Here is a 25626-nt window from a genome sequence, read left to right as displayed (position 1 = left end):
TTAAGACTTGTCCAATAAATATCTCAACCCAAACAATTTGAAACAAGTTCAATGTCAGTGATATGTAATCCAAACGACGACTGCTCCACATTTTCCTCACAAAATATCACCATACCTTGAAGGTGAACTGCAGGTGAAGTTGTTTTAACCAAGTCCAGGTTATGCATCACCTTAAAATACGCAATTTGGTGTCTGTCTGTCGGTCCGAGACACATTCGGTCGTTACTTATCCAATCACAACCAAATTTGAGAGGGAGACTCGGGGCTACAGGATGGAGGTTGAAGCGATTTTAATCCCCCACCACCCCCCCCCCCATTTCAAGGGGCATTTCCCCTGCCAATGGGGGATTTCCCCCTGCCAAGGGGCATTTTCCCCCTGCCAAGGGGGATTTCCCCTGCCAAGGGGCATTTTCCCCTGCCAAGGGGGATTTCCCCTGCCAAGGGGCATTTTCACCTGCCAAGGGGGATTTCCCCTGCCAAGGGGCATTTCCCCCTGCCAAGGGGGATTTCCCCTGCCAAGGGGCATTTTCACCTGCCAAGGGGCATTTCCCCCTGCCAAGGGGCATTTTCACCTGCCAAGGAGGCTTTCCCCTGCCAAGGGGCATTTCCCCTGCCAAGGGGATTGCATGTTGAGGTGTATATCCGTATTTAAATAGCTTATTGTGGCGTTTTCCCAAGGCGGCCTTTAATAACAAAAGTAATAATAACATTTTTATCATAGGATAATATTAATGTTTTTACAAAGCATTATTAATACAAATAATATCTCCCTACCCATGAGTTTTCCTCCTTTGACAAACGCCATGTTAACATTTATAAATAGCTGATCATGCATGTCGTGCAAAACCTCGACCAACAACAACAACAACATGCATTTTAAGGCCATTTTCCCTGCTAGAGCGGGAGTTAGCCTTGCGGTCCCCATGACAATCTTCTCCATTTTACCCTATTTTCTGCATCTCTCCTTGTTAACCCCCTTACCCACATTTCTTCTTCCACCATCTTTAGCCAAGTCTTTCTCGGTCTTCCCCGTCCTCCACTTCCTTCTACATTCATTTCCATCACTCTTCTCAACCAGTCACTTTCATCCTTCCTCAACACATGACCAAACCATCTCAACCTGTTTCTCTTCACAGCATCAATCACAGGCTCTATTCCCATCATCTTTCGCAATTCATAATTTGTCTTCCTCTCTCTCAACGATACTCCGCACATCTACCGAACCATTCGCATTTCCACCCTTTCCAGCCTTCGTTGCTGCTCTACGTTCATTACCCATGTCTCGCTCCCATAAATCATAACACTTCTCACACGTGCAGCATACACCTTTCCCTTCAGCTTCAGCGACACTCTCCTCCTCATCAGCACGCCACTCAGTTCCCGAAACTTCTTTTCCATGCACATCTCACTCGAGCAACCGTTGCCGAGTCTGATCCACCTTCTCCATTCAGCATGTCTCCGAGGTAGCAAAATGTTTTCACACCTTCCAGCTTCATGCCATCTCCAAGATCCAACTCAACATTTCCTCCATCTGCAGCTCCCTCTGTGCACACCTTACATTTGAATGTAGCTGCCACACTGGTTAATGACCCTCTCAGACCACTACATTTTTGATGAACCCACTCAGCGCACATTGTACATTGAATGGAGTTCACTCCGACACCCTTCCTGCACACAGCACACGGCCACTTCCCAGTTCTTTCCACCTCACCACATGCTTTACCACTTGCCATCACCTTCGGCTTTCCGATATTCACCTTCAGACCTTTTGTCTCCATACATTCCTTCCACTTGTTCATCTTTTCCTTCAGTCCATCCATACTTTCCGCAATCAAAACCAGATCATCTGCATACAACAACTCCCACGGTAAACCCTCCTTTACGTTCTGAGCCAGCATCTCCATCACAGCTACAAATAGTAGTGGACTTAGTACCGACCCCTGATGCACTCCCACCTTCACCTCAAACTCACCACTGTTCCCGTCCTTCGTCTTTACAGCTGTGCACGCTCTTTTGTACATTGCCATCACTACTCTTATCAACCATTCCTCCACTCATAACTTCCTCAATGCCCATGTCAATACTTCGCGTGGAACCCTATCGAATGCTTTCTCCAGATCAACAAACCCAAGAAACAACTTCTTCCTCTTCTCCATGTACTTCTCCTGCAACTGCCTCACAATAAAGAGCGCGTCTGTCGTTCCTCTTCCTGGCATAAATCTCGACCTCGAAAAATAAACTCGAAAACCTCGACCAGAAGTAAAAAATCATTTAAAACCACAAACACTGTGATTACCTTTTAAATAGTCGCTACTGTTGTTTAATACTAAACTGCATCCATGAGGAAATCTCTGCTTATCGAGACGACGAATGCACCTGAGCGAAGATCGACTATCATCTATGTACCCCACAATGGTTAATAACACGACCATTCGTGCCACTTCCATAGTGTTTTTTTGGCGTTTTTCCAAGGCCACTTTTCATAACAAAAGTAATAACAACAAGCATTCTGAGTATTGCGCTGCAATACATGTCCCCTACCAAAGTTCAAAGTGCCATAACTTTGTCAAAAATGATCGAATATGCAAATTTATGCACGGTTGATGCTGGTTTTCAAACTTGATCTGAGGTATGCTGAGACACGTGTGTGTACAAAATTTTGTTGAAATCAGCCAATGTTTGGTGCAGTTATCGTACGGAAACCAAACTGTGACAGACGAACAGACGGATCTAATTAAATATGCAAATTTATGCACGGTTGATGCTGGTTTTCAAACTTGATCTGAGGTATGCTGAGCCACATGTGTACAAAATTTTGTTGAAATCAGCCAATGTTTGGTGCAGTTATCGTACGGAAACCAAAGTGTGACAGACGAACCTCATTAAATATGCAAATTTATGCACGGTTGAATGTGGGCGCGGATGATGTGAGACCGGGTTATCCTGACCGGGTTATCCTGACCGGGTTATCCTGACCAGGTTATCCGCGGACCGTGGAAGCTAGGTTACTTCTGACACGTACTGTGTGTACTGCTAAGAGGGCAGAGTATCAGATACATATTTAAAGAAGTATTCACACAGATTATACGCACAGAAGCATATGGTAAAGTGACACTCCAACCTCCCTAGATGTATTGTTGATTTATTGGTAATCTATGTGAATTCAATGTATTCTTGTCTGATATGAAGAATTGTGTCAATGGAAACAAAATTCAGTGAAAACGTTTTTGACTTGATGCTTATTCTCGGAAAGCATTTTAAAGAACAGTCCACGATTACAGCATATTGTACACAAGGAATATTAACAGCTTTGACTTAGCGCACTCCAAATTATAGTCCGGAAAACTGTTGGGGAAATTACCAAGGGTTATTTACCTACAGGTTCTGAATCGTTCCCAATCGCTAATTACCTCAGGACGGGCTTACCTGTGATTCGCACTCGGGACTTCGATTTATACACCTCGCAGACAGGTCAGCAGAAGCACGAGAAAATACGTTGTTTTTCAAGATCAATGATCGATGTGTATATATATATATATGTTGCTTGGCTTGGCTCCGCCCCTCCTGAAAGAGCGCGCTGTGTCGCGCTTTTGACGTTCGCGAGACGAGGCTGACGGCGCGCGTTGCGGCTTGAGGAGAACTCCAGAATAAACAAAGGGCCATAACTTTGTCAAAAATGATCGAATATGCAAATTTATGCACGGTTGTTGCTGGTTTTCAAACTTGATCTGAGGTATGCTGAGACACATGTGTGTCACGCCTCGCCTCGTTGATAAGCCCGCAAGGTCGCTCCGTGCAGCGGCCTGCACGTATTGCACTGTGTGAATTATATAAATTATTACCAACTCATGGTCTGAGGTACGGGCGATTCAAGAGATATCCTTTTTTTTTTTTCCGTTTAATTAACGATATCTGCCAAACCACGTGCCCTATCGCAAATTCCAAAAGGACATTTTAGTAGACTGACATGCTGAACAGATTTGTGAAGTTTCCCCTCGATTGGATCAAAAATGAGGGAGGAGCTCGGTTTTAAAGGTTCAAGCTTAAAAACGTCATAACTCTGAAACCATGTGACGCATGACGTCATGCTCGCTGACTTTTTTGTTCGTCATGGGTATGCGATTCTGCCTGCAAAGTTTGGCCTCGATCTGTTCAGCAGTTGCAGAGAAAAAGGGGTTTTCGTGTTTTCACGAAATACAATGTGGCGACCGAACCATGTGACCTGTGACGTAATAATTACCCTTAAAATATTATACAGACCGAGTCCCTCCTACGGTAAAAATTTGATCTCAATCGGTCCAATTATTGCAGAGAAATTGGTTTTTAAAGGAAATTAAAACTTAAAAGGGCACTGAGTTAAGGATCATCAGAATTATCAGAATTCCCAAAGTTCAAAGTGCCATAACTTTGTCAAAAATGATCGAAACGTCGTGAAGTTCGAACTTGATCTGTAACTTATCATGAGGAAACCATGTGCCAAGTTTGAAATCATTAGCATTAAGCGTTGAGAAAAAAAGTCCGGAAAACTGTTGTTTGCGTGACGGACTGACGGACTGACAGACTGACAGACTGACGGACTGATGGACTGATGGACTGACGGACTGATGGACTGATGGACTGACGGACTGACGGACTGATGGACTGATGGACTGATGGACTGACGGACGGAGGGACGGCGTGCAAACCTATAGTCCCCTCCGGTGTACACCGGTAGGGGACGAACAACATTCTGAGTATTGCGGTGCAATACATGTCCTCTACTGGCAGTCTGTCGTCCGGAAAACTGTTGGGGAAATTACCAAAGTTCTAAGTGCCATAACTTTGTCAAACATGATCGAAACGTCGTGAAGTTCGAACTTGATCTGTAACTTATCATGAGGAAACCATGTGCCAAGTTTGAAATCATTAGCATTAAGAGTTTAGAAAAAACGTTCGGTAAACTGTTCTTTTCGTGATGGACTGACAGACGGACAGACTGACAGACGGAGGGACGGAGTGGAAACCTATAGTCCCTCCGGTGTTCACCGGTAGGGGACTATTCAAAAAAGTAAACACACACACAGACGCACGCACGCACACACACACACACACACACACACACACACACACACACACGAAGGTGTAGTCCAAAGCTGTGTTTATTTATTGAATAAAACACAAGTGATACATGAAGGACTACAGAACGGCAATGTACACAGCAAAGCATATGACAAGTTATTCTTCACCCCCTCTCACTCTGCCCAAGCCTGGTATTGGATTAACGGTTAACATGGTTGAAATGAGATCTTAGGGTCCTCAGTTTGAGCCCCTGTCATGACGTTGAATTAACACCAGGTGGATTGACTCAAGGTTAAGGTAGCTGGTTTGAGATCTTACGGTCCTCAGTTTGAGCCTCTGTTGTGCCATTGAATTAACACCAGGTGGGCTGACTCAGGGTTAAGGTGGCTGGCTTGATGTTAGGGCCCTGAGTTTGAGCCTCTGTTGTGCCATTGAATTAACACCAGGTGGGTTGACACAGCCTATCATCCTTCCGAGGTCGGCAAAATGAGTACCAGATTACTGGTAATAGGGGGCAAGAATGCACAGCCGGTTCGTGAATGACTTTGGTAAAAAAAAAAACGGTGAATGGCAAACGGAACCAATAAATTCCACATTCCTGTGCCACCTTCAGTCAAACGTCAGGCATTGACAGCAGGTTCGTGAAGGACTTGGAGAAAAAAAATCTACCCGTCTGAATGTTGCTATATCCAGTCAATGGTGAAACTGCAAATGAGGAATCCGCAAATGTCACTAATAGAAAACCTTAGGTCATTTTCTCATTCTGCTTTAAACTCAATATCTCTATATATTCATTCCAAACAGCATCATTCATCATTCTAATCACAAATTAATACCACAGTGTTAATATATCAAAATATAATGTTAAATCACGATTGTATTGAGATATTATCAAACCAGCGAACCGTCGTCATCTGCTCACTTCCGGATTCGGGAGCAAGGTCCGTGTCGATCCATTTCAAAATCATAATTGTATTGAGGAATCTCTGAAACCTCCTACCTACCTTACGACACCTGCTGGGACCCCAGAACGTGCCACAGAAGGTTATTATATTTCCTTTTAGTAAAATATGAAAGGGTGATGGTTACTAAATGTGTCCCCCTGTCATGTGACCAAATCCTCAGCTCTGATTGTTGGACGTTTGTGGAGACATACAGACAGATAAACGCTGTTCTGGACGGCATTGCCCCAGGGGCTACGCCGTAAAAAGATAAATAAAATTAGTCAATAAACTCAGGCAATCCTCTGTCACACTCATCCCCAGTTTAGACGAGTGTTCATTGATGAGTGGCATCCTTTGTGGAATGAAAATGGACGTCCATAACCAGGTCCACTGCGTCGAGGGTCCTTTGGAGGGAAAGGCTTCTGTCCGGGGATCAAAAAGCCGTTTGACCGCTGGACCAAGTGTGTTCAAGAGGATTGAGATAATGTAGATAATCAAAACTTGTGTCTTGTGCAGGTCACATGACAGCACCTTTGGGATGACCCTCATATACAATATTATTTATTGCCATAAAACAAAAATTGTCTCTGAAAAACCATGCAAGCGTGCACATTTATACTTATTAATACTTCCCTCCCGATGTTGGTGTTGGGCTAGCTCTGGTGTTGGGCTAGCGGCTAGGGTGCCAGCTTAGGATCCTAGGATCCTGGGTTCGAATCCCGGTCGATCGCTGAATTAACGCCAGGGGAGTTGACTCAGCCTGTCATCCTTCCGAGGTCGGCAAATTGAGTACCAGTTCACTGGTAATTCCCTGTTTATCGTAAAAAGGCGACAAAAAGGGTTGGCGGCAGGAAGGGCATCCGGCCGTAAAACATTGCTTCAAAAAGGGGACCGAAAAACAACAACAACCACGGTCCCCGAAAAAGGCCAACCCCTGCTTTGCGGGGGAAAATGGCCTCTAAAGGTGGTTTTTTAAAATTACTTCCCTCCCGACCAACCATGTATTGTCATTGTGTCATCTGTACAATTATTATATTGTGTAGTTTATGTCAATAATTGCTTTCATTTTTTAAACCTCATTATAAACCTCACCCTCTCACTGATAAACGAATCATCACAGACATCATTTCATTCTCAACCAACAAAACCTCGACAGTCTCACAGCATTTCGCACACACTCTCCCATCTCACCTTGTGAACCTCTCATGAGCGAGTGCCCTACAGGAAGGAAGGATCAATATACATCAATCAGATCAAGTATTTAGGGAACACAAGACGAATATTGTAAAATGACGCAAATTAAATGAGATGAGACATGCAGTCACACCAAGCACAAATACAGCTAATGAAAGGTGTGTGTGTGTGTGTGTGTGTGTGTGTGTGTGTGTGTGTGTGTGTGTGTGTGTGTGTGTGTGTGTGTGTGTGTGTGTGTGTGTGTGTGTGTGTGTGCATGGGCGGTCGTTGGTCGTTATCTCAATTTGTGCGTTTTAGGAGGTGGAACGTCATCCTCCAAGGACCCAAACTATCCACCTCCTCTTCGGTAAGGGATCACGGTTCATGGACCAAACTGTTCAACTTGTTCAGAGTTTTGTCCCAAGTTCTCTTTTCAGGATCGTCACCAAACCCCGGATTGCCTCCAGTTGTAGTTCATTTGTGGTAATATTCCTAGAGATGGTTTTTTTAATCTCAGTGAGGTTCTTCTTCATCATTCTGTTGCTCCAATTATCACTGGTACTATTTCCTTGCTCTTCAGCTTCCAAGATCTCTTGACATCATTTTTGAGGTCCTGGTATTTTGTCATTTTCTTGATTTCTGCCTTGTTTAGGCCAAAATCGCTGGGTACTGATATCTCAATCATCAATGCTCTCTTTTCCTTTTTGTTCCTGAGTGCAATGTCCGGACGCAATGCTTTGTTTTCCATGTTCACGCTCAATGGAATCATCAGGTCATATGTGAGAATGACGTCCTCATTTTCAATGATTGCCCTTGGTTCGTGTTTCCATGAGTTTTGTGAAACTGGGAAATTGAAATTTCTGCAGATGTGCTGGTGGATTTCTCAACATACCTTGGTGTGCCTTTGGGTGTACAGCTGCTCTGACATGAGTTTTTTTGCATCCCGATAGGAGGTGACTCGTACTTTCTGTTTCTACCTTGCAGAATCTACACTTGTCCATCTGGCTCAGCTCCGCCTTCTTATTAAAGCCATTCATGCAGCGTCCTTGGTCTTGGGCATTAATAATGAGTCGTTGTCCGTCCCAGTTGAGCTCACCTCTTCTTATCGATTCTAGTGATCCTTCCTTGTCTATCCCCAATCTGTCCAATTATTTTTATATTTCCCTGCTCTTTTGTCTTTCTCTCAGTTATCACTATATATCTGCTAGCATTTCATCTTTTATTTTTCTTTCGTCGTTTTTGCAATTGTTGGGGCTGTATTCGTTGCCCTTTCAGTTTGGTGCGTGACATCTTCTAATCACACCTGGGTTTGGAAGATTTTTTCAAGGTGTGTGAAAGATACATTTTTCTAGTTTGTTGTGTTCATACCTGTACACAAATTATCCTTCCAAATTCAAACGGTAATAAAATAAAAAAAGAAATGGGATATAATGATGCAGTTTGCTGCCTGTGAAAGAACATTCCTCTGAGTTTTACTGACATTTTCTTCATTTCCAGGTATCTCCTGTGACCCATCATGCCACATTTACTGCAAATGGCATCCCCGCAAGAAAAATCTCAGTGTTGCCTGGTTTATAGAGACCAAACAAGCGACACAGATAAAACAAAGCTTCAAGATGACCTATGGAAGGCATCCGCCATTGAGAAAAAGGATTCATGGGTGGCACAAAAGTCCATGTTGACTGGTAACATTCTGCGGAGGGAGGGAGCAGGCCAGCCAAGAACAAGTGGTGAGGATGTTGAACACCTTCGTGTTGTTCGGGCACAGACCATAGGATCCATTCTGATTCATTCGGATTCGGATGATCTTGATAAATCGTGACAACAAAACTTTAATAAACATTCTTTAACATCCAGCAAATTGAAGGTCGTCTCCCATTTTCATTATTCTTTTATTCCGGTTTGAATTTGTCAGGGTAATTTGTGCGCACTGTTTACATCTCGCCTTTGAAATGGAAAATTTTGACAAAAGTAATTGATCATCCATGGATTCTATATGAATTGATCAGTAATTGATTCTGCATTCATTAATCATCCATTTATTATGCATTCACAGATTGGCCTTGAGACATCATTTGAGGACTCCTAAAGGTGTTGCAACCAAGGAATTTGATTTGTGGTTTTGATGAGGACCAAAAATGAGCTTTAAATGAGTACGTGTGCAGCCGAGAAATGAAAACAGTGAGGAGGTAGAGAAAACTCACTCATGAGGGAAAGGGATTGGCTGAAGAAGAGTGGCAAGGGCTGGTCTCCAGTCTTCAAACTCTGACCTAGCAGAAGGTAAATCATGAAATTAAAGCATTACACCCTGAGCCTGACCCTGATGCATGTATCAAAAATACAAACAAAAAAGATAACGGCTGGTATCTGGGCCTTTTGTGAAAACTATATAAATTAATTTGAGGGAATATTATGCAACTCAAGGATTTTTCACCTGGTAATTACTTACTTTTTACATTATCAATCCAACTACACGTCTACGTAAGAGAGAGAGAGTGCACTATTTATTTGCCTTTATATTAATGATACATCAAAGTCAAGATGGTTATTCAAATATTTCATTACCATATTAATTATCAAACATGCAGACACCTTTTGGCCTACACTATATATTAGGTGTACTGGAAATATATATATAACAATATATATATATATATATATATTAGGGTGGTCCACAGATATATGTAATATTTAATACTATTAGAAATCCATGCTCCACAAGGCTGCCCTTGTTCCTATGTTTATAAAGATCATATGAACCAAATATGAGGTCAATTGGAACTTATTTAGAGGTTGCTCCAAAAATAACATTTTTAATTTATCCTGTTTTTTTCAGATGGCAGAAACTCTCAGCTCTTCCACAGTTTGGTTGCTGGGCAAGTCTGGAAAGGAAATAATATGTGGGGGACTACCAACCAAAGGACACACATTGCAGAAAATGGTGTACCATCACATACAGGAACACCATACAGTTCGTGAAAGTGCCAAACTTAGTGTACAGGCTGTGTGTGCATACTGGGAGAAAGCACGAATTCCAGTGCAGAGAGTAGATTCGTGTGAGCGCCAAATTTTGAAGTTGTATGATGCCTACAAACTGGTAAAGAAAAATAGAACCAAGACATTCAAAAACTATGGAGTGAAGGAGCAGATGTTCAAAGATGATCTTCAATCCCTCTTCGATATCTCACCAAGTGATGCGCTTGAGAAAATGATGAATGAAGAAGACAAAGCATTCCTTATCATGCAGCGTGAGGACCCCTCAAGTTCACGTGTGGGATCTGTGGACAACACTCTGGCAGTGAAGGAGAACAGAAAGCGTATCAGGCTTGAGAATGAAGATAGAAGAAACATGCTGCTGAGACTCTAACAGCAATGCAATCTGTTCCATCAACATCGGCTGTGGTTGATGATGATGAGTCTGAGATTGAAAGCTCCGATTCAGGGGACAATGAATTCAAACTCCAAAGTCCATCTTCTGCCCAGCAGGTGAAAAAGGATCCCATCAAGGTGATCACTCCAGCAATGGTGGCAACTCTGGACAGAGTAAATCTCTCAGATCGGCGTGCTATGTTTGTGGCCAGTGCTTTTGCACAATCTCTTGGTCATACCATTGAAGACAAGTGCAAGCCAACAATAATAAATAATTTGAGTAATTGAAAATAGATAATTATCTATGAATTGATGTATGATGCTAAAAATTCTGTATCTTATTATTCATTAAAATTTGTCAACATTTTGAGCAACCTCTAAATATTGTCCAATCGAGCTCACATTTTCACCACAAACTACTTTCTTCAATAGGAATAGGGGCAGGCTTGTGGAGAAATGCAAATCCAATCTTCAAATTTTTGGACCACCCTAATATATATAACACTATATATAACATAAGTATACGCTCTATATATATATATATATATATATATATATATATATATATATATATATATATATATATATATATATATATATATATATATATATATATATAACACGATATCCAAATGCAAACATTGATTGCAACGTCCATCATGGTCGCGTGTGGTGTTGCTCGCTACTCACAGGCTCTTGAGGATCTCGAGGAAGCATGTAAGCACAGCCTCCTCACGTGCTCCTAACTCCACACTGACTGCTGGAGGTGACACTGCCAGGCTGTCTTGACTACCGGCTTCTGAACCCTCACCCCGAGACACAGAACCAGAGCTTGTGCCATTTTCCAAACTTTCATCGGGCTGTGCCGATGCCCGGCCTTCTGGAGTGTCAATGATAGGTAGAGACAAAGACCCGATGTTCATGGTCCGAGGGCGAGATTCATTTTCAATTTGGTTTGTCACCGAGTCATTAGGCAAAACTACATCTTCAGAAGTTTCTTGAGGTTCAGAGTCAGAAGTACAGCAGGGCAGTGAGTTAAAAGGTTCAAGTTCATACTTGTGGTGTGGAACCAAGTCTATGGGTGAGACCGGATCTCTGTAGCAGATGGTGCGGCGTAAAGGGAAGATACAAGGCTCAAAACCAGAAATGCTCGATCGTGAGAGAGGGTCTACCGATGGATGCCAGAGTCGTTGCTGCAGCATGAATGTCCAGTCCAGCTTTTGCTGACAACCTCCCCAGATTTCTTTGAGCGTTGGAGAATTGTCTCGGCTAAATTAAACACACAAGGAACAGAGAGATGGGAGGAAACAAAGATGTTATTTTCAAGAAGAATCACAATAAAAAAAATAAAAAAAACATTTCTACCCCTGCTAATTTCGGTCCCCTTGTGTTTTATACCTCTCCCCCCCACCCCCCCCCCCTCCCCTTCCCACGCCTCCTGCCCCCAAGCCCTCTCCCTCCCACACTTCTCCCTGCTCTCAAATGTTGTGGTTGTGTGCTTCCCCTTCTCTCCCCATCTTGTCTTCCGCTCCCTCTTTTTGTATATTTTGTTTGTCTGGTTGATTTGTTTGTGAAATAAATGTTAGCTCTTTCACGAGCCTCGATTCAGCATACAAAAAAAAATAAAAAATAAAATTAAAACAATGAATTGTATCGCAATAAGAGGACTAAGCCAGAAGTGAGGGAGAAGTGGGAGAAAGACATTGCCAGACAAGAAAGCGTTCCTAACTGCCTGCTAAAAAAAATTGGAATGTGTAAATGAAAAAGAGAATTGGGAAAACGTGAATGGTGGAGGAAGGGTAGTTTTTGTTATTTTTTTGGTATATAAGATCGAGGCTCGTGTAAGAACTAACATCAATCACAAAAAAGACAAACGGACACACAAAACATACAATAAAGGGAGCGGGAGACAAGATGGGGAGAGAGAGGGAAGCACACAAGTACAACAGCAGAGAACAGGGACAACGGGAGATCTGTGGGAGGGAGAGGGCTGGGGGGGGGGCATGGGAAGGCGGGGGGGGGGGGGGAGGAGAGGATGGGGTGGGAGACGTATAAAACACATGGACACTGCTAGAACTTCCAGGAAAGAAAGAATAAGACTTAGGGTTAGGGAACTTATAAAGAGCAAAGAATAAGAAATATAAATAGGAGTATTCTTTATTTTTCTCTCACTTTTAATTTATTAATAAGATCTTGGCAGCAGTGTTTATCGGTGACATTTTGTTCCCTCTCTGAGTTGCCTTGAGAAGATGTTGGTTGGCCTTCTCTATAAACTGGGGAAGTCCAATATGGCATCAATTTGCCCATTGTGGAATTTGTTAGAGCCATTCCAAATTTTATCAAAATTATATCAAACTGGACGAGTGGAGAATCGGCACGACCAAACTCAAGGAACCGGAACCGGAAGTGGTGAAAAAAAATCTTGCTTGGCTGGCTTTATGAATAAAATTTAAAACACAAAACCAATTTTGCTCTTAATTCGATCTTTCTTGTTTGATTGATATTCATTTTTGTTTTCTGGAGTTCCTGCGCATAAAATTAACCCCAGATCTCTTTTCCAAATGGACTCAAACCATAATATACCTCAGCCATTGACAAATCTGGAATTATAATTTTATTTGAGGTTCAAATTAACCCAGAACATTGTGTCAAACGATGCCTGCAAGTCTGTACATGTGATAAATAATTAATCGTCCACAGTCGAAGACTCTTCTTTTTCACGCAACAACAACTTCCAGCTTCCAGACCGTTCATCCAATCATCTTCAAATGTTGCACACTTGTTAATCTTCATGACTTCTACTACAGTATGAAGTTTCACGTCGATCAATGAAGTGGTTCAAGAGATATAAATGTTTTTATTATTTGCGTTTAATTAACGATATCTGCCAAACCACGTGACCTGTCGCAAACTCAAAAAGGGTGTTTTAGTAAACTGATATGCTGAACAGATTTGTGAAGTTTCCCCTCGATTGGATCACAAATGAGGGAGGAGCTAGGTTTTAAATGTTTGTGCTTAAAAACGTCATAACTCTGAAACCATGTGATGCATGACGTCATGCTCGCTGACTTTTTTGTTCGTCATGGGTATGCGACTCTGCCTGTAAAGCTTGGCCTCGATTTGTTCAGGCGTTTTGGAGAAAATTGGATTTTAGTGTTTTTCACTCATAACAATATGGCGGCCGAACCACGTGACCTGTGACGTCATAATTACTATTAAAATATTCTGCAGACCGAGTCCCTCCTATGGTAAAAATTTGCTCTCAATTGGTCCAATTATTGCAGAGAAAATGGTTTTTAAAGTTAAACAGAAAAAAAAAATTCCCAAAAAAACTTCCTGGATCCGGAATTATTTCCTGAGCTTCACCAAAAACTAATCATTTCTTCCTTATCCAAAGTGCAATCATCCCACCAACTTTCATCCAAATCCGTTCAGAACTTTTCCAGATATCTTGTTCACAAACACACGCACACACACACACGCACACACGGACACGATCGAATGCATTACTCCCTGGCGGGAGTAAAAATGTAACTCCAAGGAATGTGTGTAAAATATCAACAATCTCAAAAAGCTAATTCGTCCATTTTTTGATGAACCGAACCTTTTTCAAAATGTGATTTCCATCTGAAAATTCTCACAACATCACCAACTTTATTAATCTCGTTTTCATCTTCCGATTTAGTCGATGCTTCTGATGCTTTTGATTTGATCGAGGAATGGACCATGTTATTCGATTTATGTACAATATCTCGAATAATAGAAACCAATTTCTAATGTCCAAACTCTCTTTCAAAACGTGATGAAAACGCTCGATGAAAACGGATTTTCCTTTTTTTTTTTTTCTTTTTTTTTTGTATACTGAATCGAGGCTCGTGAAAGAGCTAACATTTATTTCACAAACAAATCAACCAGACAAACAAAATATACAAAAAGAGGGAGTGGAAGACAAGATGGGGAGAGATGGGGAAGCACACAACCACAACATTTGAGAGCAGGGAGAAGTGTGGGAGGGAGAGGGCTTGGGGGGAGGAGGCGTGGGAAGGGGGGGGGGGGGGGAGGGTGGAGAGGTATAAAACACAAGGGGACCGAATTTAGCAGGGGTAGGAAAGATCAAGGTTTTGGATGGGGGAGGATAAGAGATGGTGGTGAACAGCTGTTTTAAAGACCTGGAGGGTCGAGTGGGATTGAAGAGAGTGAGGGAGTTTGTTCCAGAGGCGGGAGAAAAGAGGCATGAAGGAGTGAAGGTGAGCAGAAAGTCTTGATTTTGGCAGTTTAACCATAAGAGGGTTGCAGGCAGATCTTGCGTGACCTGTAGGAATATTTGGGGGACAGAGCCCAGAGAGAGCTGGGGGGGGGCAAGGCCAGAGAGGAGTCGGTAGAAGACGGAAAGACCACCAACCTGCCTGCGGTGAGTGAGTGAAAGGCCCTTGGAGTTAGCTTCATCGCGGGAGATTCCAATGATTCTGAACGCTTTGGTTTCAACAGCGTGAAGACGAGCTAGGTGTGAGGCAGGAGCACCAGACCAGAGGGGAGAACAGTATTCCATAGAGCTGCGGATGAAAGCCTTGTATGTGGTGAGGAGCTCAGGTGTGCCAAGGAAGGACTTCGCACGACGGAGGATGATGCCCAGTCGGCGACTGGCTTTGGAGGCCAGATTTGAAATGTGGTTTTCCCAGGAAAGATCATGACAAATAGTGAGACCCAAAAGCTTGAATGACAGAACTTCTTGGAGAGGATTATTCAGAAAGTGGATGGGAGGGTTGTCCAGTCGGTCTTTTCGGAGAGACATCGTAAGAGTGTGAGATTTATCAGGATTGAAAGACATGTTCCATTTGTTTGCCCAGTCTGTGATTTTGTCCAGGTCTGCAGAGAGTGAGGAGGATGCAGACTGCCGATCTGAGGGATGAGGAATGGAGCGACAGAGAGTAGAGTCGTCAGCAAAGAGATAGAGAAGATTTTCAAGAGAGTCAGAGAGATCATTGATGAAGACCAGAAAAAGCACAGGCCCCAGAACACTACCTTGGGGAACTCCAGCCTGAACAGGAAGAGGAGATGAGAGAAACCCATTCAGGGCCACACGTTGACTACGACCAGAGAGGAAGTCCGCCAGCCATGCGTGGAGATTTCCATGGATACCAAAGGAGGAGAGTTTGGTGAGCAGAGCAGGGTGCCAGACCGTATCGAAGGCACGTGAAATGTCAAGGGAGACAGCTCTAATTTCCTGTTTGGCGTTGAGGACCTCCATCCATTGTTGAGAAAGCAGAAGCAGCATGTCCAGAGTAGAGTGACCAGGTCTGAAACCAAATTGATGATCAGAGATCAAGCCATTGGAGAAGAGGAAAGATTTCATATCTGAAGCAATGATGGATTCCATGACTTTGCTGATAATTGGGAAAAGGCTGATTGGTCTGTAGTTGCTAGGATCTGTTTTTGCACCTTTTTTGTGCAAAGCGGTGATGTTGGCTGATTTCCAAGCAGATGGGCAGATGACCTTGAGCAAAAGAGAGGGTGAAGAGAACAGAAAGAGGGAGTGAAAGAGCGGAAGAACATGATTTTAGGACCCGTGGGCTGATGCCGTCAGGACCAGTTGCAGAATCAGAGTCGAGGGTTGACTGTGTCCTTTCCTCCTGACAAGGTGGAAAAGTTTCTGAGTCCAGGAGCAGCTGGGTACGACTGGGTACGGTGGGTACAGAGAGGGATGGGTTTGGGACACAAGATTTAGAGGCAAACACAGAGTTGAGGCATTCAGCTTTTTCACGTGCGGAGTCAGCCGTTAAGCCGTTTGAGGTGAGGGAGAGGATGGAGGGGGAACAAACACCAGAAACAGATTTGACCAGATGCCACCAGGATTTGGAAGAGGGAAACAGATAAGAGAGTTCGGTCTTGAGAACGGTGAGATATTGTTTCCTGGCTCTCCTGAGGGTGGACACACACGTGTTTCGGGCTTTGTGAAAGGAAATGAGATTTCCTTCCGTTGGATTTGCTTTCCAGGAGACGAAAGCAAGTTGTTTCAGGGCAACAGCCTCACCATAAAATCCGTGTACCATGGACGGGAGGAAGGGTATGACAACTGAAGCCGAGATGGGATAAATCTGTGCATGAGAGAGAGCAATTTACTTTGAAAGAATTCCCAGGATGAGTTGATGTCAGAGGCGGTAGCGATGGGAGACCAGTACAGATGATTGATGGCTGCTTGAAGACCGTGCCAGTTGGCCTGAGTGAAATGCCAGACTCGTCGACGCTGAGGAGGCTCTCTGAGAATGGTCAGAGAGATGTCCACTTTGACAAGCACATGATCAGATGAGCCGATTGGAGCAGAAGAAGAGCAGCAGACATTTTCAGGGAAGTTAGTCATAACCAAGTCCAGAAGAGAAGATGCTCCGTTGACTGAGATCCAGGTCGGGAAATTGACAGATTGTGTCAGTCCCAGTGAGTCGCAGAAGTCCTTTGCTGAAGAGCCATGGCTGGTGAGAGAGGTACCCACACCCAGCCAACTGGCATGGTGACAATTGAAATCACCACATATGAGGAAGAGAGAGTTGGGATGGGTAGATAGAAGTTGGTCCATATTATCAGACAGCGAGATGTAGATGGAGTCATCACTGTTTGGTGGACGGTACAACACACATATGAACAAAAGGTGGGAGCGAAGGGGAAGCCGTAACCAAAGGTATTCCTGGGGGTGAGGTGGAGAGAGGGCAGTGGAGGGCGAGTGAGGAAGAGAGTTTTTTATAAAGATAGCAACCCCACCTCCAGGACGAGGCTCAGGTCTATCATACCGGAGGAGGGAGTAACCTGGGAGAGATACCAAGGCATCAGAGACATCATGAAGGAGGAAAGTTTCTGTTAAGCAGATCACATCGGGTTTGTCAGAAGCAACCTGTATGGAGAGATCAGTCAAGTTTGAGCGAAGGCCCCGGATGTTTGAGGTCCATACCGTCAATGAAGAGGAAGGGGGAGCATCAGGTACAGAACAGGGGGGGGAGGGGTAGGGTAAGATGTGGAAGAGCAGGAAGAGGTAGGGAGAGCTGTTGAAGGTGTGTCAGAGATTTCAGAGATTTCAGAATAGCTTGGAGAAAGGGAAGAATGGGGCGGACAAAAGGTTTGATGGAGATTGGGTGAGGCACAGTGAGGTGTTATTTGAGGAGGGGGAAGAGCGAGGCAGAAGGTTGGGGGAGATGAAGGTGAAAGTTGGAAGGGGGAAGAAGCAGGGAGGATGCTTTGAGGAGGAGGGGTGAGAGGGGAGTCTAGGGGGGGAGGAGCGAGGGAGAGTCTCGGAGGGGAGGGGTGTGGGGGGAGTTTAGGAGGGAGGGGAGGGAAGGGGCAAGGGGGGAGATTTGAAAGGGATGGGTGATGGGGAGATTTGGAGGGGAGGGGTGATGGGGAAGTTTTGGAGGGGAGGGGGGATGGGGAAATTTTGGAGGGAAGGGGGGATGGGGAAGATTTGGAGGGGAGGGGTGAGATTGGATTTTGAAAAGTGTACGATTCATGGGAAACGAACATTTTTTGCAAAATGAGTTTGAGACCTTCGAGTCAAAAATACGTTTGAGGACGCTGAAGGAGGGGTGGAGGGCTGGAGAGTTTAGGGAATGTAGAAAAGAGGAACTGTAAGAGATGGTATTATTAATTTTTTTTAGAATGAATAGATTTGGTGAGCAAGACGAAAGCATCCTTTTGTAGGAGAAGAAGAAAAAGGTGTTATAATATATGAGAGAAAATAGTTGTTCAGGGGAGAGATTATACATTTCTAACCACGTGATCGCGTGATCGCGAACAACGTGAACGAAGAACGAACGAACAAATAAGAACAACAAATAAACGAAAAAGACCTGAGAAGGAAATATTTTTTTGGGTTTTTTTTTTTTTTGAGTAGAGATATTAACCGAGGAGGTATGGGGTGAACGACTGGGACGAAACAGAGAACGAAAATAATTGCAGCGCATTCGACGAACCGCTGAGAGAAAAACAAAACCACAAGGTCGGAGACGGTACGGTAGCCTAAGCCTATGAGTACTAGGCCTCAGAATACTCGATACGCATTAACCGACGATTGTGTATACATGTACGTAAAATTAGCACCGAAAATTGTCCTAAAGATACGCTAAAGGTACACACACCGAAAGATAGATACAGTCTCGACAAAAACACAATTGTGAAAGATTACTTAGCTTCGAAAGCGTGAGCGCATGGAACAGCTTCGAAAAGACGTGACCTCGCCGTTATCTCGCGAGATCTCCCAAATTAAAAATGCCGTATAATGTGATATCGTTATCGTTAAGAAAACTCTGAAATGCTCTGTTTTGTACTCTGTTCTCTCAGTCTATAATTTATTTGGCTTCCTTTTGCTTTTATTTAATATCTTTTTGAGGAGCAACACGAGACCAGTTGTTGTAAATGTATTTCCGAATAAAGCTTTTGTATTTCACCTCCAGTTTTCAGATACAAACTTTCGAGACAAATTGACACTTTTTGTTCCACACACTGAACATATCCCTGTTTCTATATCCCTCTATTTATTTTACTTTTCATGTAAGACAATCTTCAGTACCAGTTTTATTTTTACACTTAATACAATACATTGTATTTATTTATGAGAGATTTTAAAATTCAACTTTAACTTTCCTACAGTGTGAGCAAGCAAGCCCTTTTTGATTTCAACAGAACTATTTTTATCTTGATTTGTAAAAAAACAAAGTATCTTCAAAAAGTCTTCAATCTGTTATCCATTTATTTTGGGTTAAAATTATATCTCCATCTATTATTTTCTTGTAGTAACTACCTTTTCAAAATGTCGATTATTTAACTTAATAATTTAAAATTTGGTAAGGCCCGGAACGTCAGCTTCACTTTTATTCTTGGTGGATCAATTACCATTTCGGGTATTTTACTTCTTTTTTTTCTTTTCTTTTTTTGTATACTGAATCGAGGCTCGTGAAAGAGCTAACATTTACTTCACAAACAAATCAACCAGACAAACAAAATATATAAAAAGAGGGAGCGGAAGACAAGATGGGGAGAGAAGGGGAAGCACACAAACACAACATTTGAGAGCAGGGAGGTGTGTGGGAGGGAGAGGGCTTGGGGGGAGGAGGCGTGGGAAGGGTGGGGGGGGGGGGGGGTGAGAAGTATAAAACACAAGGACACTGTTGACACTGTTGTTTGATTAGACTTCTCTTTCCTTCGATCGAGTTCGCTAATTTTGTTCTGAGATTAGTGATTACATTATTATTATTATTATTATTATTATTATTATTAATATAGAGTCAATGAGAACCAATCCCATTATTATATTCTAAATTCATACAAATATGATTAGTATTTTTAGACAACTTAGTTAAATATTCTCTCATACAAATACTGCAACTACTTTTTCAATACTCAATTTTCCCTTATTATTACTGCCAATTATTATTACTACTAGGGCATGCCCGTACTATATATAAGCTAGGACGTGCCCGTACGTGGGTGCCCGTTCCTTACCAAAAAAAAAAAAAAAAAAAAAATTTGTGTAGGGGTGTGTGTGTGTAAACATCCTAGGGCGTGCCCGTACGTGGGTGCAAAAAAACATGCGTGCAAACAACAACAACAAAAAAAAACTTTGAAACCACGTGGCAGTAACGACCACAGAACCCCCCCCCTCTATTTACATGAATGGTTTGGTCCATTCGCAACGACCACAGAACCCCCCCCTCTATTTACATGCAATGGTTTGGTCCAAAGCGAACGGTTTGGTCCATTCGATGTGATTCGATGTGAATGGTTTGGTCCATTCGCAACGACCACAGAACCCCCCCCTCTATTTACATGAATGGTTTGGTCCATTCGCAAAGCCAAAGCGAACGACCACAGAACCCCCCCCTCTATTTACATGAATGGTTTGGTCCATTCGCAAAGCCAAAGCGAACGACCACAGAACCCCCCCCCCCCCCCCCCCCCTCTATTTACATGAATGGTTTGGTCCATTCGCAACGCCAAAGCGAACGGCGAACGGCTAAATCGCCATAGCTCGGTAAGTACTTGTCCGATTAATTTCAAACCTTGAAAAGGCACATCCTCGGGTCCCCAGCAATATACCTGGCAAGTTTCAAGTATATCGGACCGGTAGTTGTCGAGAAACAGCGGTCACAGACAAACAAACAAACGTACAAACGTACAAACAAACAGAGATTACTGGAATTATAGATAGATTAGAGAGCTTCATAAGCGAACCTCTATGCCAATTGCATGTATATGTAAATCCATTAAAAAGTTCACTTTCATTTCAAATTTCACCAAAAAAAAAATTCAAATTTTCCCCCATTCCTTTGGGAACAAAATTTCATGTTGTCATTTCAAATGTCCCTTCCATGATTCGCCATCTTGTCCCTTCTATGATCCGCCATCTTGTCCCTTCCATGATCCGCCATCTTGCTCATGTGATCTTGCTTTGGTCTGGCGCGACCGATTAATTATTTTCACCTGGTGATTAAAATCAATATATATATATATATAAATGAATTCATTTATTGTTCATTGTTCGCTTGTTCATAAAAGCATCTTGCTCACGTGATCTTGCTTTGGTCTGGCGCGACCGATAAATTATTTTCACCTGGTGATTAAAATCAATAAATTACAATACAGTGCTGCACAGAACGGATTTTGAAATCGAAACCGCTCATCATTTATGCCAGCTACACCGACTTCTTTTTTTCCACCAGCTACACCGGCTTCAGTTTTCCGCCAGCTACACCGACTTCAGTTTTCCGCCAGCTACACCGACTTCATTTAAGCCAGGGACACCGATTTCAGTTTTCCGCCATCTACACCGACTTCAGTTTTCCGCCAGCTACACCGACTTCATTTAAGCCAGGTACACCGATTTCAGTACGTACCTGCCAGTCGGACCTACGTACCTGGTCCAGTCGACAAGAAGTCTAGACTATATAGCCTACAGTCGGTAAGTCCTGCATTCTATCCCAATCTATCCATTCAATAAAATTAATTTGAATTTTAATTCTAAGTCCAAGATCAAACAACCTAGCCTAGCTAGGCCTAGGCCTACAAATGTTTCCGACTGCTGCGTACTCGATCGACTGACCATTGTCGACGAAGCTCTCACTCTACGCAATGCGTATTCATATTACTTCTTATGTTACATTAGGTCATTGAAAAGATCAGACTGTGCATGACATTATAACATGTTAGGTCAGGTCAATGAAAGGATCGGACCATGCATGACATTATAACATGTTAGATCAGGTCAATGAGAGGATCAGACCATGCATGACATTATAACATGTTAGATCAGGTCAATGAGAGGATCAGACCATGCATGACATTATAACATGTTAGATCAGGTCAATGAGAGGATCAGAACATGCATGACATTATAACATGTTAGATCAGGTCAATGAAAGGATCAGACCGTGCATGACATTATAACATGTTAGATCAGGTCAATGAGAGGATCAGACCATGCATGACATTATAACATGTTACATCAGGTCATTGAAAGGATCAGACCGTGCATGACATTATAACATGTTAGATCAGGTCAATGAAAGGATCAGAACATGCATGACATTATAACATGTTAGATCAGGTCAATGAAAGGATCAGAACATGCATGACATTATAATATGTTAGATCAGGTCAATGAAAGGATAAGCACATGCATGACATTATATCATGTTAGATCAGAACATGCATGGCATTATAACATGTTCGATCAGGTCATGGAAAATATATCATTCATGTTATGCCATTATCTTAAGTCTTATTACTTTTGTAATAAGAAGCGGCTTTGGAAAACACCACAAAAAATGCCTTGGAAGAACACGTTAGCGGCAGGAAGGATCATGTTATTAATCGTTGTGGGGTATTTTGACTAGAGTCCGAAACTAGACTACAGTCTAGACTACAGTCAGCCCACGGGTCCTAAAATCCTGTTCTTCTGCTCTTTCACTCCCTCTCTCTGTTCTCTTCACCCTCTCTTTTGCTCAAGGTCATCTGCCATCTGCTTGGAAATCTGCCAACGTCACCGCTTTGCACAAAAAAGGTGCAAAAACAGATCCCAGCAACTACAGACCAATCAGCCTTCTCCCAATTATCAGCAAAGTCATGGAATCCATCATTGCTTCAGATATGAAATCTTTCCTCTTCTCCAATGGCTTGATCTCTGATCATCAATTTGGTTTCAGACCTGGACACTCCACTCTGGACATGCTGCTTCTGCTCTCTCAACAATGGATGGAGGTGCTCAATGCCAAACAGGAAATTAGAGCTGTATCCCTTGACATATGACGTGCCTTCGATACGGTCTGGCACCCCGCTCTGCTCACCAAAGTCTCCTCTTTTGGTATCCATGGAAATCTCCACGCATGGCTGGCGGATTTCCTCTCTAGTCGTAGTCAACGTGTGGCCCTGAATGGGTTTCTCTCATCTCCTCTTCCTGTTCAAGCTGGAGTTCCCCAAGGCAGTGTTCTGGGCCCTGTGCTTTTTCTGGTCTTCATCAATGATCTCTCTGACTCTCTTGAAAATCCTCTCTATCTCTTTGCTGATGACTCTACTCTCTGTCGCTCCATTCTTCATCCCTCAGATCGGCAGTCTGCAGCCTCCTCACTCTCTGCAGACCTGGACAAAATCATAGACTGGGCAAACAAGTGGAACACGTCTTTCAATTCTGACAAATCTCACACTCTTACGATGTCTCTCCGAAAAGACCGACTGGACAACCCTCCCATCCACTTTCTGAATAATCCTCTCCAAGAAGTTCTGTCACTCAAGCTTTTGGGTCTCACTATCTGCCATGATCTTTCCTGGGAAAAACCACATTTCAAATCTGGCCTCCAAAGCCAGTCGCCGACTGGGCATCCTCCGTCGTGCGAAGTCCTTCCTCGGCACACCTGAGCTCCTCACCACATACAAGGCTTTCATCCGCAGCTCAATGGAATACTGCTCTCCCCTCTGGGCTGGTGCTCCTGCCTCACACCTAGCTTGTCTTCACGCTGTTGAAACCAAAGCATTCAGAATCATTGGAATCTCCCGCGATGAAGCTAACTCCAAGGGCCTCTCACTCACTCACCGCAGGCAGGTTGGTGGTCTTTCCGTCTTCTACCGACTCCTCTCTGGCCTTGCCCCCCCCCCAGCTCTCTCTGGGCTCTGTCCTGCAAATATTCCTACAGGTCGCACAAGATCTGCCTGCAACCCTCTTATGGTTAAACTGCCAAAATCAAGACTCTCTTCTCACCTTCACTCCTTCATTCCTCTTTTCTCCCGCCTCTGGAACAAACTCCCTCACTCTCTTCAATCCCATTCCACCCTCCAGGTCTTTAAAACAGCTGTTCACCACCATCTCTTATCTTCCCCCATCCAAAACCTTGATCTTTTCTACCCCGCTAATTTCACCCCAATTCCACTTTTTTGAAATACCAACTTCTGTTCTGGAAGTCCTTGGTGTCCTTGTGTTTTATACTTCTCCCTCCCCCCCCCCCCCCTTCCCACGCCTCCTCCCCCCAAGCCCTCTCCCTTCCACACATCTCCCTGCTCTCAAATGTTGTGTTTGTGTGCTTCCCCTTCTCTCCCCATCTTGTCTTCCGCTCCCTCTTTTTATATATTTTGTTTGTCTGGTTGATTTGTTTGTGAAGTAAATGTCAGCTCTTTCACGAGCCTCAATTCAGTATTAAAAAAAAAAAAAAAAAAAAAACTGGATCTACGATCGCCTGCGTTCGGCAATGCGATAAGCATTGAGTGATATCCGGGCCGGATTCCCTTCAAATTTCTTTGTTTCGTGTTATAAACAACATTAGCGACTGTTTGGAAAGGTAATCAAACGTGTTTGTGATTTGTAATATTTTTACTTCTGGTCGAGGCCGTTGGGCCGTTTCTCACACGAAAACGCCATGATAAGCTATTTATAAACGTTGACACGGCGTTTGTTCAAGGAGGAAAAATCCCTTGGGGAGGTGGGACATTATTAGTATTCATATTGTTTTGTAATAACATTCATATTATGCTATTAGTTTTGTTATTAGAAGCGGCTTTCGAAAAACGCCACGATAAAGCTAACTTAATGCAGATATACACCTCAACACGCAACCCCATTGGCAGCAATGGTGAGGAAAACCCCTTTCACAGAGAAACCCCCTTGGAGAGGGAGGCAAATGAATGCGCTACAACCTTCATTGTGTGACCCTCAGTCATCCTGTCAAGTTTGGTTGAGATTGGAGAAGTAACGATCGAATGTATTGTGGTCAAAAATCGTGAGACAGACAGACAGCCAGACAGACACCAAATTGTGTATTTTAGTTTGATCGTTTTAAAGGTGTTAATTCGATGTGTTCGTGTTCTATCCTAATTATTTAAGCCATTGATTAATAGATTTCATTCGTTTCGGAGAAAGATACATACGGTACTTTTCTCGTTAACTTTACACCTACCTGAGCAACAGAAGAAAGCATATCTCCAACTAACATTATTGCTTTGTCTAACAGACATTCAAGCTCTTCAAAGAAATCTACGATTACACTGCTTCCATTATTTTTTTTTCTCAATATCTTTGTTATGTCTTTTTAACTCTTTTTGAGTTTGTTCTTGAGCTTTCTTTTCATTGGCAGTTTTTACCCCTGCTAAGACACCACCTGTCAAAGCTCCTGCCACACTTAAACCGACAATTAAAGGGAATACAAATTTCCTTTATTTGCTGGTTTAACAACAACCCTAAAAACAATCCTCCATTCTTCAAAATAGGTTTTGTTATCTTATAAATAAAAGTCGTTCTCTGTGTGTCTGTGTGCATGTCTGTCTGTGTGTGTGAAACACCAATCACAGCCAAAACACTGGGCCAATTGCCACCAAAGTTGACACATAGACCAAATAAATGGTAATTCAAGAACAAAGTGTGACAGATGGACGCACACACATGGATGGATGCTTCCCCTTTTAGTCAGACAAGATACATGAAACACATCATTCCTGTTTCAAAAAAAAAGACGAGCCGTCAGACAAAATGTTATTTAAATAAGATCAACTTAACTTATGCTGTCGATGTACTTTATCTAAATATTATACTAAACCCTGCAGATCTGCTAAATCAATGGCT

The 25626-nt window shown here is 43.0% G+C and overlaps 1 protein-coding gene across 6 annotated transcripts in view; it reads right to left on the bottom strand.

Annotated features, from left to right (window-relative positions):
* Nucleotides 1-25626, bottom strand: part of LOC137434823 (C-Maf-inducing protein) — a 239688-nt gene that overhangs the window by 78895 nt on the left and 135167 nt on the right. For all 6 annotated transcript variants that reach the window (XM_078785034.1, XM_068127950.2, XM_068127952.2 and 3 more), the window contains 3 exons: nucleotides 11235-11813; nucleotides 9380-9445; nucleotides 7194-7220 (listed from right to left, as the gene is read on the bottom strand). In XM_078785034.1, coding sequence (XP_078641160.1) covers nucleotides 7194-7220; nucleotides 9380-9445; nucleotides 11235-11813 — 672 coding nt within the window. The remainder of the gene's footprint in view (nucleotides 1-7193; nucleotides 7221-9379; nucleotides 9446-11234; nucleotides 11814-25626) is intronic.

Source organism: Myxine glutinosa, chromosome 9 (genome assembly GCF_964187855.1).
Source record: "Myxine glutinosa chromosome 9, kmMyxGlut1.1, whole genome shotgun sequence".
Classification (NCBI taxonomy): Eukaryota; Metazoa; Chordata; class Myxini; order Myxiniformes; family Myxinidae; genus Myxine; species Myxine glutinosa.
Note: the sequence above shows the minus strand (reverse complement) of the source record. Positions and strands in the feature narration are given on the sequence as shown.